Genomic DNA, 13335 nt, shown 5'->3' with positions numbered 1-13335 from the left:
GAACGAAGTCCAGTGGAGAGAAGAAGGAGGAAATGGAAAAAGCCAAAAACCACACTTTCAGTTTTATTAATTTTCTTACTTTATGCAGAGAAGGAACAAGTTATTTATAGCAGAAACAATAACTAACAAACCTAACTGAAAAGACCAAAAAGGAAAGACTACCTAACTTAACTAATTGACTGAACCAGCAAAGCTGGGCTTGAAACAAACAAGGCCCAAACCAAAAAGGAAAGAAGAAAAAGACAAGAATAAATAGAGGTTTAACATCCAGTAGGGTACTCGTTTACTTAGTATGACCCGATCATGATCAGGTCCTAGTCTAGGGTCATATTTAGATTCAAAAAATCAGATCTAATTAATATCTAGAGTTGGGTAGGGAACAAACACGATAGACCCAACTCATCTCATGGTCATCTATTCGCCGTGTTTTTATGTGTCTTTATTCAATTTTGTAAAAATAATAACATCAATTTGGTCGAAACTAATACTAATTCTCTAATTTTTCATCATATATCATTATTAACAATAAATTTACATATATAATTTTATATATCAAATTAGATATACATAATAACAAGTACTATTGAAAATAATTTATCTAAAATGAATATGCATTATATTTAATCACGTCTAATGTCTGGCTTGAGTTCAACAGTCGATACTTAGGGACATGTTAACTTTGGGTCTATGGTCGCATCTGATTGAAAAAATAATAATTCAACCAACATTTAAGGTTGAGTAATGAACAAGTTTTATCCAACTCAACTTGACTCATGATGACCCGTGGTGTTCACCATGCAATATCCCTAGTTAGTAGTACTATGGAGGGAGCCATATACTATGTTGAGGCAACGTGGCTCATGATGTACCATATAACTAACTATATATGAAAAATGGAATGTGCCTAGTTTAAATTAGTCACGTGCATGAGATGTATTTTTACACCAATGGTGGGACTCAAAGTAGGACCAAGATCCAATTGTCAGAATTGATCTTGATATGCTACCAACACAAATGGTAGATATATACTTTCTAGTCTAGGCATATAAGCTTCTTGGGGAATGTGGGTGGACCATCAAGCTTTCTTTTACTCATTGTAACATTAATAACTACTATTTATGGTCACTTTTATTCACAGATTATGTTTTTGGTCTCTTTTTTAGATTTTTTAATAATTTTATGCATACTAATTGTTTTTATTATCAAAAAATAATTGCATTGATCGATTGGAAAGATAAAATTAGTAATTAATTCGAATTAGTCTTACTAAAGAAGAATAATTTTGAAAATTACATATAATTATTAAAACAAATTTATTAAGACTAACCATACCCATTACTTAATTCTCATGAAACAATGATGTTATGTAGAATAGAAGTCTAAATTTGGGAGATCACATTCCCATACCGGGCATACAAAGTTATAGAAGTGGAAATACCAAACACAAAAATAAATGCTAATCAATATTAAATATTTTGATTAATGAAATAAAAAATATTAAAAGTTAGTATGTTTACTATGTTATGAATAGATATATTTAGTTTTAAGAGAAAAAATATAATTTTTTAAACTTTAACAACACCCTAACTCAAATTAAGTGCATCAAATCTTTACATATTTTTTATTGGGTGGAAAAGTTTATTTAAAGGTATAAGATATTAAAGTTGTGCATAATACTTTTAATACATGAGCAAGAATTTATGAGACTCAATTTGTTCTCACCTATTCTAAATCATCAATGTGATTTGGGTTAATGACAAATTTTCGTAAAATATAATATTTATGTACTGTCAATATAAAGATTTATATATGATTACTATATATTTATATCATTCATTCTTCATTTATCATTTCATACATATTTTTCTCATTTATTTATGATATAATAAAACACTTAATATGATTTGGATTCGGAAAGCTCTAACTAAGACCACATTGATATTAAAGTGATAATGCAGTTTTTATTCATGTGTGCTTAAAAAATACAATCGAGTTTCTGTGTTCAATTACCTTTTTGGTAGACTTCTTGAAGAAACATAACCTATCTTAAAGTCTATTTCAATTTCCTATCTCTAACAATTAAAAATTGATGCATAAATAAATAAATAAATTAAATACAAAATGATATATTTTTATATAACTTGAAGCGGATGATAATTTGGGGACTGTGTTTGGGATAGAGGATGTGTATCCCACTTTTTTGGCACATGTATTCAATTCCTTTGAATATTAGTAAAGGTTGTCTTTCATTTATTTGATATTTCATAAAGAGACGGTTCTTTAGATAATAACAAAAAAGCTTTTTAATATAAAAGGTTTTATTAACCATGCATTATAATTCAAATAAACGTAAAGCTTATAAGAGAAAAAAAGATATTAAGGGAGGATCCACTTATTCCAATAGTAAGTGGAAGAAAACTACTTCACATTTTAGCCATTATTCTCATGTATATTGAAAATATAAAAGTTTTTTACATTATCATTACATTATTTATTATTCATTTTTAATCATCATCGACTCTTAAATAAAAGTAACACAAATAAATGATAAATAAGTTACTATTTGTATATAACATTTTTACACTGTTAATATATAAATATTACACTTAACTTCTAATTAGAACATCCTTAATTACAACATAAATACTAAACTCCTCGGTGACTCTTCATAGAAATACTTAAGTTTAGAAAAACATCTTACCTAGCTCAATAAAATCTTCTCACAAATTCTCATTACCCCATAGACCCTTCATTTATCATCAATATTAAATAACAATTAATGTCATTAGCTTCTTTAATCTATTTCTTTCCTTTGTCCACTTGTATATCCTTTTGCTCTATATTTATTTTCCCTCCCTCCCATTTCTTCATGTATAGCAAATTTCCAAAGAGAATGTATTTAATGATTTCCCACATTATTGAACTAGATAAATAGCTATATCTACCTGGTTAGAGGGCCTTAACTTTTTCTTTTCTCCCTTACTCTAGCTTCATGCATGGCTTTGTAAGGAGAAGAAGTTTCTCATTTCAGAAGTCTTACTTTATCTGCTTTACTATTTGATTTGTTGGCACCTTCTGCATCACAGGTTTTTCTCACTTTACTTCTTTGTGTTAAGTGATATTAATGGTGAGTTGTTGTTAACTTTTCATGCCTTTTTATTCCATCACCATATGCATCACTTTCTTGCTTTTGTTTTTTCACCTGATTGAATCTTTTCAATGTTTCCTTATCTTTCAGGAGTTGGAAAAAATGGGAGAAAGTTCTTTGTGTTCAGTGTAGAGTTTGGCATAGAAAGTTGATAATATTTTCAAGTCCTTTATAATGCCTGTACCACTTGCTCCCTATCCAACACCACCAGCTCCAGCAGCAAATGGTATCTTCATTAGTCTCTGCTTGTTTTGCTCATTGCTTTATGGTTATGGAATGGTTAAGACTACAGAGATTTGAATTATTCTTCATTTTTCATCATTTGGTAAAAATCTAATCTCCAATTTTGATACTGATGATGTAGGGGTCAAGTTATTATTTTCAAGAACAAGTAATAATGAATATAAAATTGAAGATTTGTTCAGTGGGATTCACCCTGCACTCTGATTTTAGTGAAATATTTGGATTTGAGATATTATGTGGTGAAATACAACTTTTCAAGTTCAGTAGTCCAGTTTTTCACCTGGTCTGGCTTACCATTAAAAATTGAACCAGTTTTGAAGTTAGGAATTGTGATAATACTAGAGTAGAACCTTCATCATGTGGTCATTTATTTGATACAAATGATTTATGTCAAAATCTTACTTGGTTACCAGGTGCACAGAGTCAACTTGTTTGTTCTGGTTGTAGAAACCTTCTACTCTATCCTGTTGGAGCAACCTCAGTGTACTGTGCTGTTTGCAATGCAGTCACAGCAGTGCCACCTCCTGGTATGATTATTAATTTGTAGGTTAATTGAAAATTCAATTTGCTATCTATACGAGCGACACTTGTTGGCAGAGACAATCATATACCCCGAATGGGATTAAGTCCTTACCCATAGGATGAGAAGATACCGTTGGTAGTACAAAAAAATTGCTACCTATACCATTCTTCTCAATCAATTGAAAATGAGTCAGTTTAATCACAAGCATTTATGTATGCACAGGCACAGAAATGGCTCAGTTAGTGTGTGGCGGCTGCCATACTCTACTCATGTATATCCGTGGAGCAACGAGTGTGCAATGCTCTTGTTGTCACACAGTCAATCTAGCTTTGGAAGGTATTCAACTATTAATGGCCTCATGATGTTTCAAATGTTGCACATATATACATAGAGAAAACTTAGATGTTATTCTTTAGGTGATTCTGGTGTTGTTTTCCAATGAAAATTGGACATATGTAGCAGACATAACACATGTTATATTTTCACCGATGAACTATTATACATATCCTGTTCTCATTGGAAAACAACACTTCAAGAAAACCACATAAGTTTTCTCCATATATATTGGACAGACATTAAGAATTTAAGGCAGTTTGTTTTGTGAGTTAAATGATTATGATTTGAGACCCTACTTTGTTGGTACGCATCAAATGTGCATTGTGACAGCAAATCAGGTAGCACATGTCAATTGTGGGAACTGCAGGATGCTACTAATGTACCAATATGGAGCAAGATCCGTAAAATGTGCAGTTTGCAATTTTGTAACATCTGTTGGGGTCAGTATAATCTCCCGTTCCTTAATATGTAGATTTCTTTTCACTTTCTTGTGTCCCAACCTTTAGGATCTATACAAGTGTACATATAGAACATACCTTCCCCCCTTTTTCTTTTGGAAGAACATATATAGGCAACATAACTTTTAATTGGTAGCAGCCAAAAAGAGTAATGATGTTCTCATATTCTTATTATATATACCATTTTACACCTATTTATAACCATTGATCATCTACCTATTGTTGTTTTGAAAGCAAACAAAAATGTATTTTGATCAATGGTTATAAAGTAAGTGTAAAAGGAGTGAGATGATCGTTTTCCGTAGCAAATACGATCAAGTTTTTTCTTACTTAGTTAACAGATAGAGGAAATCAGGAATGATAATAGAGGGAGTTTCTATTATAGGAAAAGTGGTTTGTAGGATAAGCAAAAATAGAACTACAAATTTTCTAATGTAGCCAATGATTTAACTTGGTTTTACTGAATTATGCAGGCCTCAGGAAGCACCAATGAGCAGAAGTTCAGCACTTAAATCATACTATAGCAAAGTCATTACAGACTCAACAACCTTTGCTTTGCTAGTTACATATCTTCCATAAGGAATAAAGAGCGCATATCAGATATAAGAGGGAACTCTTCTCACATGTATAGAGTTATTTTTATCTTGAGTGATTTTAATCAAACATGTTTATCAGATTGGGTGTATGAATAACTATTTATGATAAGAATCCTGATTCTGAGTGCTGTTAATATTCACATCACATCTTTAGATATGTTGAAGTCCATTTTCTATTGTTAATAAATTGTATAATGAATATGCATAAAAAAAGTAACTAAACCTTCCTAATCATTAAATCAGTGGTTGAGAATGTTTTAGCTACGTTTAAAGCAATGGATGAACAGTGTTGACATCCCACTAGCCATGATCACAGATAACCTTAAAATGTTTAGGCAGCCTTCAACTCTTGAGTTAGCTTTTGTGGCAAGTTAGCCCGAAACACAATTATTAAGAAGGTATTAGAGCTAACCAAATCATGAAAGATGGGCCACCCTTAGAAAATCTGCACAATCTTCATGTACTATCACAAAGAGATGGGTGTATTGAGATCCCACATTAGATGAGCAATGGCTAAAGATACCTTTAAAGTGTTTGGGTAACCCACATCTCTTGAAATAGTTTTCTGGGTGAGTTAGGCTCAACCATTCTCTCAACCTTGCTTATGAGTTACTTTTTGGGTTAGTAACTTTGTATATAATTTTTGTAAATGGAGCACCAAACATATCAATATTCTGTGGTTAACAATTGTTGATTTTGACTCACTAATTTCATGAGCACACTACAAGATAGAATTGGTGTGGGAATAAAATTGGATAGAGCATGATAGAATAGGATATTCTATTATGCTCTCTTTGCTGTCATTCCTTTTAGCGGAACGAAAAATGTTCATTTCTTAGTATTTTCTCTTACAAAATGCACCAAACACAGGACCAAATCATATATTGTGTTTGGTTCTGTTCTGACTTAAACCCACCTAAGTAGACAAACCTTGTAAATCAAGACACAATGAAGAGTGCAGACTTTAACATAATCTGCTATGATGAGCTCACTGTAGCAGAAAGAAGACAGATTCACTGGGCAACAACTTTTCTGAATCACAAAACATAAGCAACCTTTTAGGTAGTTTTAACTCAATTAATGTCCTTTTCAACCTCTACTCTGTCTTCCACTTTGAGCATCATGGTGATCTGGACATATCTCCTTACTTTTGCAACCCTGGTCCTTGGATGTTGCCCCATGTTCTCTAACACCCTTGTTTATGTCACTCCTATGTCAGCAGCACTCAATATTGTTTTCCAATCATTTTTGAAAAAGTGTAATTACACTAATATCTAAGGTGTGCATTCCTTGCCTCATATACTGTTATTCAACCCCCTCCTTTGTGAGAAATTACGCAATGAATTCTCACTTTTTATCTAAAATCATTGATCATCTATCATAGTTGTCTTAAAGCTTAAGTCTTTTCATCAATGGTTATAAAGTAGATACAAAATTAACAGGTAAGTCAAGTCAATGGTTTCCACTGAGTTACTAATCTTTCACTTTTTCATGCATGAAAACCCTTCATATACAAATGTTTGTGTGGGGTCTATTATGTAAATCTCACCATCTTGTTATTAATCTAGCACTGGACCACAATGGTATATTCCTTTTATCCCGCATTATCTCATCAAGCCAATTGTTTGCTACTTCAGCGGGACCAAATCAAATATTTGATATTTTAATAAGGAGCCCAACTGAATCTAAGAAAAGATTGTCATACCAGTCTTTCTTATTCATGTCATATGTGTCTATCTCTATTCTAAATGACAAAACTTTATGTATTGCTGCATTATGCAATCATGACAGTTGTTCACTTGTTTGCTTCTTCTCATAGTTCACTAGACTTATTGGATTAGATCCACATCAGGCTGAGTTCACCATTCAGCATTATTATTTTTGTACTACCAAGGATATTTCCTCACCTTTTTAGGTAAGGAACAAATCTCTTTCGGGGTTCGTAGCTGCCCCTCCCAACATGTGTCGTTCCCAAGAATCAAACTCTCGACCTTGGGAATCCAGTGGGGCCTTACACCACTAGACCAATGTCTTGTTGGTCAGGATTCAGGATTTGCTTTTATACTTCTCCAATTAAAAGAATAGTAATTATTTAATTGTTATTAGAATCTTAATGCAAAGCTTGAGAAACGATAAATGCAGACATACCATTAACTTCAAAAATAGAAATCCTATTCTGATGTTGTAATTTTGGCCTGAAAGTTAAGGATTTCCATGGGGTCCTTTTAACAAGGTTCCTTGATAAGAAGCAACGTCACTTAAAAGGCAAGCACAATAATCATGCACGTAAGTTCTGTTTAGTCTCCACATTTTGTACATAAATTAAGCTTAAAGTAGATGATGTATTTTGCAAGGTACCATTAACTAACCCCACTTTTCTTCTAGGTAACACTCACCGACGCAACTAGACAAAATTCATAAATAATTGATAACATCATTTTGTACTCGACAACTATTTAATAGATATCATAGAATACTAATATTTAATTGAATCCTTTGTGTTATGTAAATGTGAAAAAAACAATTAACTGTGTTAGGAGCACTAAAGTTTGAATATGCAATACTAATTCAGTAATTTGTACAAGCATATGCAACCATGTAAGTTTATGAACTAAAGAAAGTTTACCCTTGATTTTAAACTAATCCTCACTTTCGTGATGTCATGGAGATAAAGGGAAGTGCATGTACTTAGGCAATAGCTTACCATGGTTGTATTATAGATGATCTTTTCTCTTTTGTAACTACTTTCCTTATGTGGAAGTTAGTTAAAGTTAGTTACTTATTTTTAGTTCCAGCTTGGTGTATGTATTTAAACTACCATTTCCACTCGGTGAAAATTCAATACAATTAGAATGAATTTCCCCTCGATTTTGGTCCCTGGTCATTCTCTCTTCTTCTCCCTCATCTTTTCTGCCATTGTTAAGACTTCATTTCTCTCATTCGCTCGTAAGTCCCAAACATAGTCTAGTGGGAAAAGCATATGTTCTCTGAATAAGCTCTTTTTATTTTCTTTCTTATAGGAAGATGATAAGATCATAAGTTTTTATGTGATAAATGCATATTGAATAAGCACTTAAAAAAGTTGTTTACCCAAATGCGTCCTGGTAATTACTATGTACTAGACTTAGAGTATTAGTCTATTCTAAGTAGCAACAACAACAACGAAGTCCTTGTCTTACTAGGTAGGGTCAACTACATGGATCAAAAAAATCACTTCCTAATAGGGGCAACGTCTTCCATAATATACCAAATGCTAACTACGGAGGCAGATAATATCGAATAATACTTCCAACACATCACTTTGGGATCACATGATTACATCTCCTTCACATAAAGGGTGGTATTTGGCAGAATTAAAGTGAGAATATGCACACAAAAATGGGACAGATCACCAAATTCTAATCAGATAATAAAAACTGCACAAATGTGTAGTGGATGTGTGTAAATGTGTGCATATAGCATTGTTGTATAATAGTATTGATTTGGAGAAAGATACAGACAACAGAGTAGAAACATGAAAAAGAGGAAAAAGAAAACCCGCTTAGTTGGCTCCCTTGATTCTCAGACTTTCTACATTGTTTACTCGTCACCCATGGCCAACTCCAAGGCATAATCATCTCTATCCTGTAAACAAGTTAGGATGCAAGTTTGGGTAAACAATTTAATTAACAGACTATTCAATAAGTTATTCTGAAAAGAGCTTAGAGAAATGTCACAAGTTATTTTCACAAGATAATTCCAAAAAAATAAGCTATTCCCATAAGCCCAAATAAGTTTGTATAAGCTCTTCAGAACATCCCCTTACAGGTTAAATGTCACATAAGCAAAGAGAATAATACACCACCTAAGTTTCTTTTTTTACTTCACTAGTTCCAACAAAAAAATAGAGTAAGAGACAAGAAAAAATACCACTGGCCCTCGTGCAAAATATTGTCCAAATTGTAGCCAGTATACCTGTATTAACAAATTATAATAACATCAATGATAATTTTTGGTTCAGTCTCTCAAAAGCACTTTATAAGAGAAAGTTTCACAAATTATACTATCAAAACAGAAAGTGCAAGCTATGATTGCAGTTCATTACCTCATCTTCATCTTGAGTCTCTACTTCGACATCAGAGGTTGGGAAGCCCACACAAAGAAGTGCATAACCCTGAATTTCACACACTGGTCTAGCTCAATAATAAATCTATTATAGAAAATTAAAAACAAACAGAAGAAAAAGAAATTCTGAACCACAAAACAAATCGTGAGCTATACATACAATAACATATGAATCTAGTAGAAAGGAGAGTCATGTAAGTATTTAACTGTACTTCTAACAAGACCAATTCTTTTGAATAACTCCTTTTCAATTCTCATACTTTATTTCCATTAATGAACTGAAAGAAAAAAAAGTCATGCCTTTCATGCTTAAAATTTCAGTTCAAGTAAAGTTAACATTGGAGAGGGATAAACAGCAGAATACAAATATTAAATGACCCATTGACCTGTACAAGTATAGTAGCGCAGTTGTTTTGGATAAGTTATATTTTTGGCTTAAGAAAATACTTCCATATTTTGAAAAATAAATAAAGGAAAGGAAAAGACTAAGTACAAGCTCAATGCAGTAGCACTATGGCAGAAAAACAAGATTTTGATGTCCTCTAATATGTTTGTGTCAATACTTGAACAGTGTATGTTGTTTTGACACCACCACCAGTTTACCTCCTCTATTCTACTCTAGAGTTACATGCTTATAATAAATTTACTAATCTGAAGTTCACCTTTTACTCTTCAAAATCTGAGAATAAAGATGAAAAAAACATTATGATTCTCTTCTTTTGGCATCATCTAACAGTTAATGACAAAATGCATTGAAGTGTAATCATGCACTGTTACTTATTAAGTTAAAATTATTGATTCAGGCTTAGTTATTTTTTCAGTAAAACATCTAATTAGTCCTCCAAATATGCAATAGCCAACCAAGTTAGCCTAAAAAAAGTTGCCAACAGATAAGTCCCTGAAGTAAAATGGCCACCACATTGGCCTTTCTGGGGACTTAATTGCCAGTCATTTGAATCTTTCAAGGACTTAATTTTACCCTATGTGGTGGTCACTTTAAACTTTTAGGGACATATTTGATGGTCATTGCATCTTTTGAAAACTAATTTGACATTTTACTCTTAATAAAAAACAGAAGAAAGATATTTATAAATGCCTTCTCTCTCAATTCAGCAGATATTCCAAGTGCCTCAGGCTGTCTAATCTGCCCATTCTTTATTCGTACAGCACAGCTAGTACAGCAACCTGCCATAAAAGGTTTTAACGAAGCACACAGTATTAGTAAATTGGAAAGCCATATCATCACGGACATATCAAAGATGCATTACATGATCTAGGCAAACTCGACAATAGTAAGTTAGTAACAATTACAAAGAATTCAACGAAAGCTTAAGGACCACATAGAAGGATATTATCATCTATGTTCCAAGTAGGAGTTCCCTATAGAATGTGAAAACAAATTCATTTCTTTACTAGTTCAAAGGAGTCACATTTATCTGCATCTAAATCATACATGGAAAGAACTGAAATCTATCATCAGCAAAGAGCATTGTTAATATAGAAGTTAAAACTAAGAGCTGTGGGTTCATAAAATTCTTTTCAATATGTCTTGACTATTTGAAGAAGTGTTGTAATTGTTTTAATTACAAATGGATAAAGCAATCACGAAACTTGGAGCTGGAACATTGGAAAAAAGGTTGGCTTTGAACTCCTCATAAGTGCCATCTTTTGTCCAAATACACATGCTTAACCATTAAGATTCATGAAATGCTCCACCACTATAAATTTGGATTATCATACAAGCAAATAAACTGTGAAGTTTATTCAATTTGATTGCTGCACCTGAATTTGCAAGCACCGAAAATGTGATTTGGGATTGTTGTCGTCAGTTGCAGCAACAAAGCCTATACAAAGGCTTGAGCACAACTTTGTTATTTCATACACCTCCTAATTTATCTCAACACATTTAGTAGCGCTTGTAGAGGACAGTATGTATTATGTTCCTTAATAATATTCTCTCTTTATGTATTGTAAGTGCTGAGTCCACACACTAATGAAATATTTGGTTCTTGGCCTTGCCCAAGGACGTCAGCTATAAGCTGAACCACATAATTCTGTGTCATTAGTTTAACACTTAGGCCGAGTATGACTTTTGACTGATAACAAGCTATAGTCTTTATGCAATCATCAGAACAATGAAGTTGATAATATATTAAATGATTAAAATGTATGAACTTTACTGATGAGTATTCTAAGTGTGCTGACACTAAGTGAAGATAGATACTCAAATTTGATTCAGAACAAATTTCATCTTCAATTCTTCATGATGGTAACTAGTCACTACTCACTAGAACAGGTTTTCTGAAGCTGGGACACACAAACACTTGACAAAAGAGAACATCTCTCAAAATGAGAAAGCCCATATTGCAAGCAAGACTGAGTCCAGAAATGAAAACACTCAACATCCACCGAAGACTCGTCATGATCTACAGTCTCAATTCTCTCTAATAGGCACAATGCAGGTGCAGGCAGGCAGCCACAAAAGCTTAAATTGTGTGTAAACTGCTATCCTGACTTCATCTTGCATCCAAGCTTGGACTATTATTATTATGTTCAGTAAACTACATCGATGGATTTCATATTCTAATATTGGTAAGATAAAAAGGCAATCCAAAACAAACTGAAATGTGTGTATTTGTGTTTGCATCTCCAAGATAAAAATAGAATGTGTTATCAAATAGAAAAAAGAGAGTACCTACCATGTCTGCAAGCGAATGGAAGGGTAATGTTCTGATCCTCAGCGGTATGTAAAATGTATTGGTCCTGAATTTTATTAAATAATACATTATCAACAAAATGAAGCAAAAAAGAAAACATAATATGAAGAAGGAATAGAGAGGGTATAAGATGAAACCTCGGGTACGAGGAATTGATGAACCGTTCCACGTTGTCTGTCGTGAACTGTAACCTTATGGGTTGGAACACCAACACTAACCGAGGAACCATTCACTCCCACCTGCTGCTGCGTTTGGAGCTCAGAGGTTATCGTTTTGCGGCGTTGTTTAAAGCTTGTGTTGACGGGAAAAGATTGGAGATTCTTCGTTTGAAGAGGAATGGAGCAATTACAGGGAATTCGTAGTGCCATGGTGAGTGTTGAGGTGATTGTTCTGTTCGAGTGTCGAATGCTCAATCACACTAAGGATAACAAGAACTACTTTAGCAACCGTTGGCTCGATTCTTTTCCAACCTATGTTGAACACGTGTATGCATATCATAAACTCATAAAAGTATTTTCTATTATTTTTACTAGTGTGTACAGGTACCTGCCGACGAATATTGTGTTATACTAAATATTCAATTTTTATATATTTCATTTTTTGAATTATAATGTATTTGTTGTGTTTGATGTATTTTATATTATATTTTTTGTTTTATGATAATGTTTAATTTAATGTGAGATATGTGGTTAATTAATGTATTGGTGGTAGTTGCTTAGGATTATATAGTTTTTTTGTAAAAATTAAATAATGTGAAAGGCAAAATAGGAAATGAAAATTACATCACGAGAGAAGTTATTTCAAGTTTTGACTTTATATATAGTATAGATGTGTTTTGCATTTTATTCCATTTGGTGCCTTTGTATTCATTTCGGTTTTTACCATTTAATAAGCCCAATGCAGTTTGTGGCATCCTTCGGGGATTGATATAAAAAATTAACTGAAAATTTAATTTTTGGACCAATCTCCCTTAATAAAAAAAGTCAATGAGAACTGTATTTGGGTGGCATACTGCAGGGAGAGAAATCAATCGCAAGAATAGAGGAAAGAAAAAGTTATAGGCCACAAACATGTAAGATCACATATTGTATCACAAGACGTGTACCACTTCATCTACCTTTCATATCTATTTGTTAAAAAATATAAAGTTAATATATATTTAATTATTATTTTATTTTTCTAATTAATAAGAAACAAGGAGTTGAGTGGT

General features: G+C 32.7%; 2 protein-coding genes across 5 annotated transcripts; one reads left to right on the top strand and one right to left on the bottom strand.

The window, feature by feature from the left end:
• On the top strand, positions 2869 to 5460 carry LOC109349576 (protein LOL1). 4 transcript variants are annotated; one of them, XM_019590428.1, is made up of 6 exons: positions 2869 to 3018; positions 3239 to 3374; positions 3802 to 3918; positions 4137 to 4250; positions 4581 to 4742; positions 5050 to 5127. In XM_019590428.1, the coding sequence occupies exons 2-6, from the start codon at positions 3323 to 3325 to the stop codon at positions 5067 to 5069; spliced, it is 465 nt and encodes a 154-aa protein (XP_019445973.1). In that variant the 5' UTR covers positions 2869 to 3018; positions 3239 to 3322; the 3' UTR covers positions 5070 to 5127. The 4 variants fall into 4 exon arrangements, with proteins under 4 accessions (XP_019445973.1, XP_019445974.1, XP_019445976.1 ...); XM_019590429.1 differs by having other exon boundaries at positions 2873 to 3018; positions 3805 to 3918; positions 5050 to 5105; XM_019590431.1 differs by lacking the exon at positions 5050 to 5127 and adding an exon at positions 5182 to 5460 and having other exon boundaries at positions 2879 to 3018; positions 4581 to 4690.
• On the bottom strand, positions 8570 to 12585 carry LOC109349575 (ferredoxin-1). The gene is made up of 6 exons (XM_019590427.1): positions 12263 to 12585; positions 12108 to 12171; positions 10505 to 10593; positions 9389 to 9457; positions 9214 to 9258; positions 8570 to 8928 (listed from the first exon to the last, which is right to left on the bottom strand). Exons 1-6 carry the CDS (start codon positions 12491 to 12493, stop codon positions 8884 to 8886), a joined length of 543 nt encoding a protein of 180 aa, XP_019445972.1. The 5' UTR covers positions 12494 to 12585; the 3' UTR covers positions 8570 to 8883.

The sequence above is a fragment of the Lupinus angustifolius genome, chromosome LG06 (assembly GCF_001865875.1).
Source record: "Lupinus angustifolius cultivar Tanjil chromosome LG06, LupAngTanjil_v1.0, whole genome shotgun sequence".
Taxonomy (NCBI): domain Eukaryota; kingdom Viridiplantae; phylum Streptophyta; class Magnoliopsida; order Fabales; family Fabaceae; genus Lupinus; species Lupinus angustifolius.
Note: the sequence above shows the minus strand (reverse complement) of the source record. Positions and strands in the feature narration are given on the sequence as shown.

Excerpts from the sequence above, each read along its gene's own strand:
- LOC109349576 (XM_019590428.1), top strand. The coding sequence starts at position 3,323 with ATGCCTGTACCACTTGCTCCCTATCCAACACCACCAGCTCCAGCAGCA. Across the intron at positions 4,251-4,580 it reads AGTCAATCTAGCTTTGGAAG|CAAATCAGGTAGCACATGTC; the intron begins GTATTCAACTAT and ends GCATTGTGACAG. Across the intron at positions 4,743-5,049 it reads ATTTCTTTTCACTTTCTTGT|ATAGAGGAAATCAGGAATGA; the intron begins GTCCCAACCTTT and ends CTTAGTTAACAG.
- LOC109349575 (XM_019590427.1), bottom strand. The coding sequence starts at position 12,493 with ATGGCACTACGAATTCCCTGTAATTGCTCCATTCCTCTTCAAACGAAG. Across the intron at positions 12,172-12,262 it reads ATCAATTCCTCGTACCCGAG|GACCAATACATTTTACATAC; the intron begins GTTTCATCTTAT and ends AATAAAATTCAG. Across the intron at positions 10,594-12,107 it reads TCCATTCGCTTGCAGACATG|GTTGCTGTACTAGCTGTGCT; the intron begins GTAGGTACTCTC and ends CTTTTATGGCAG.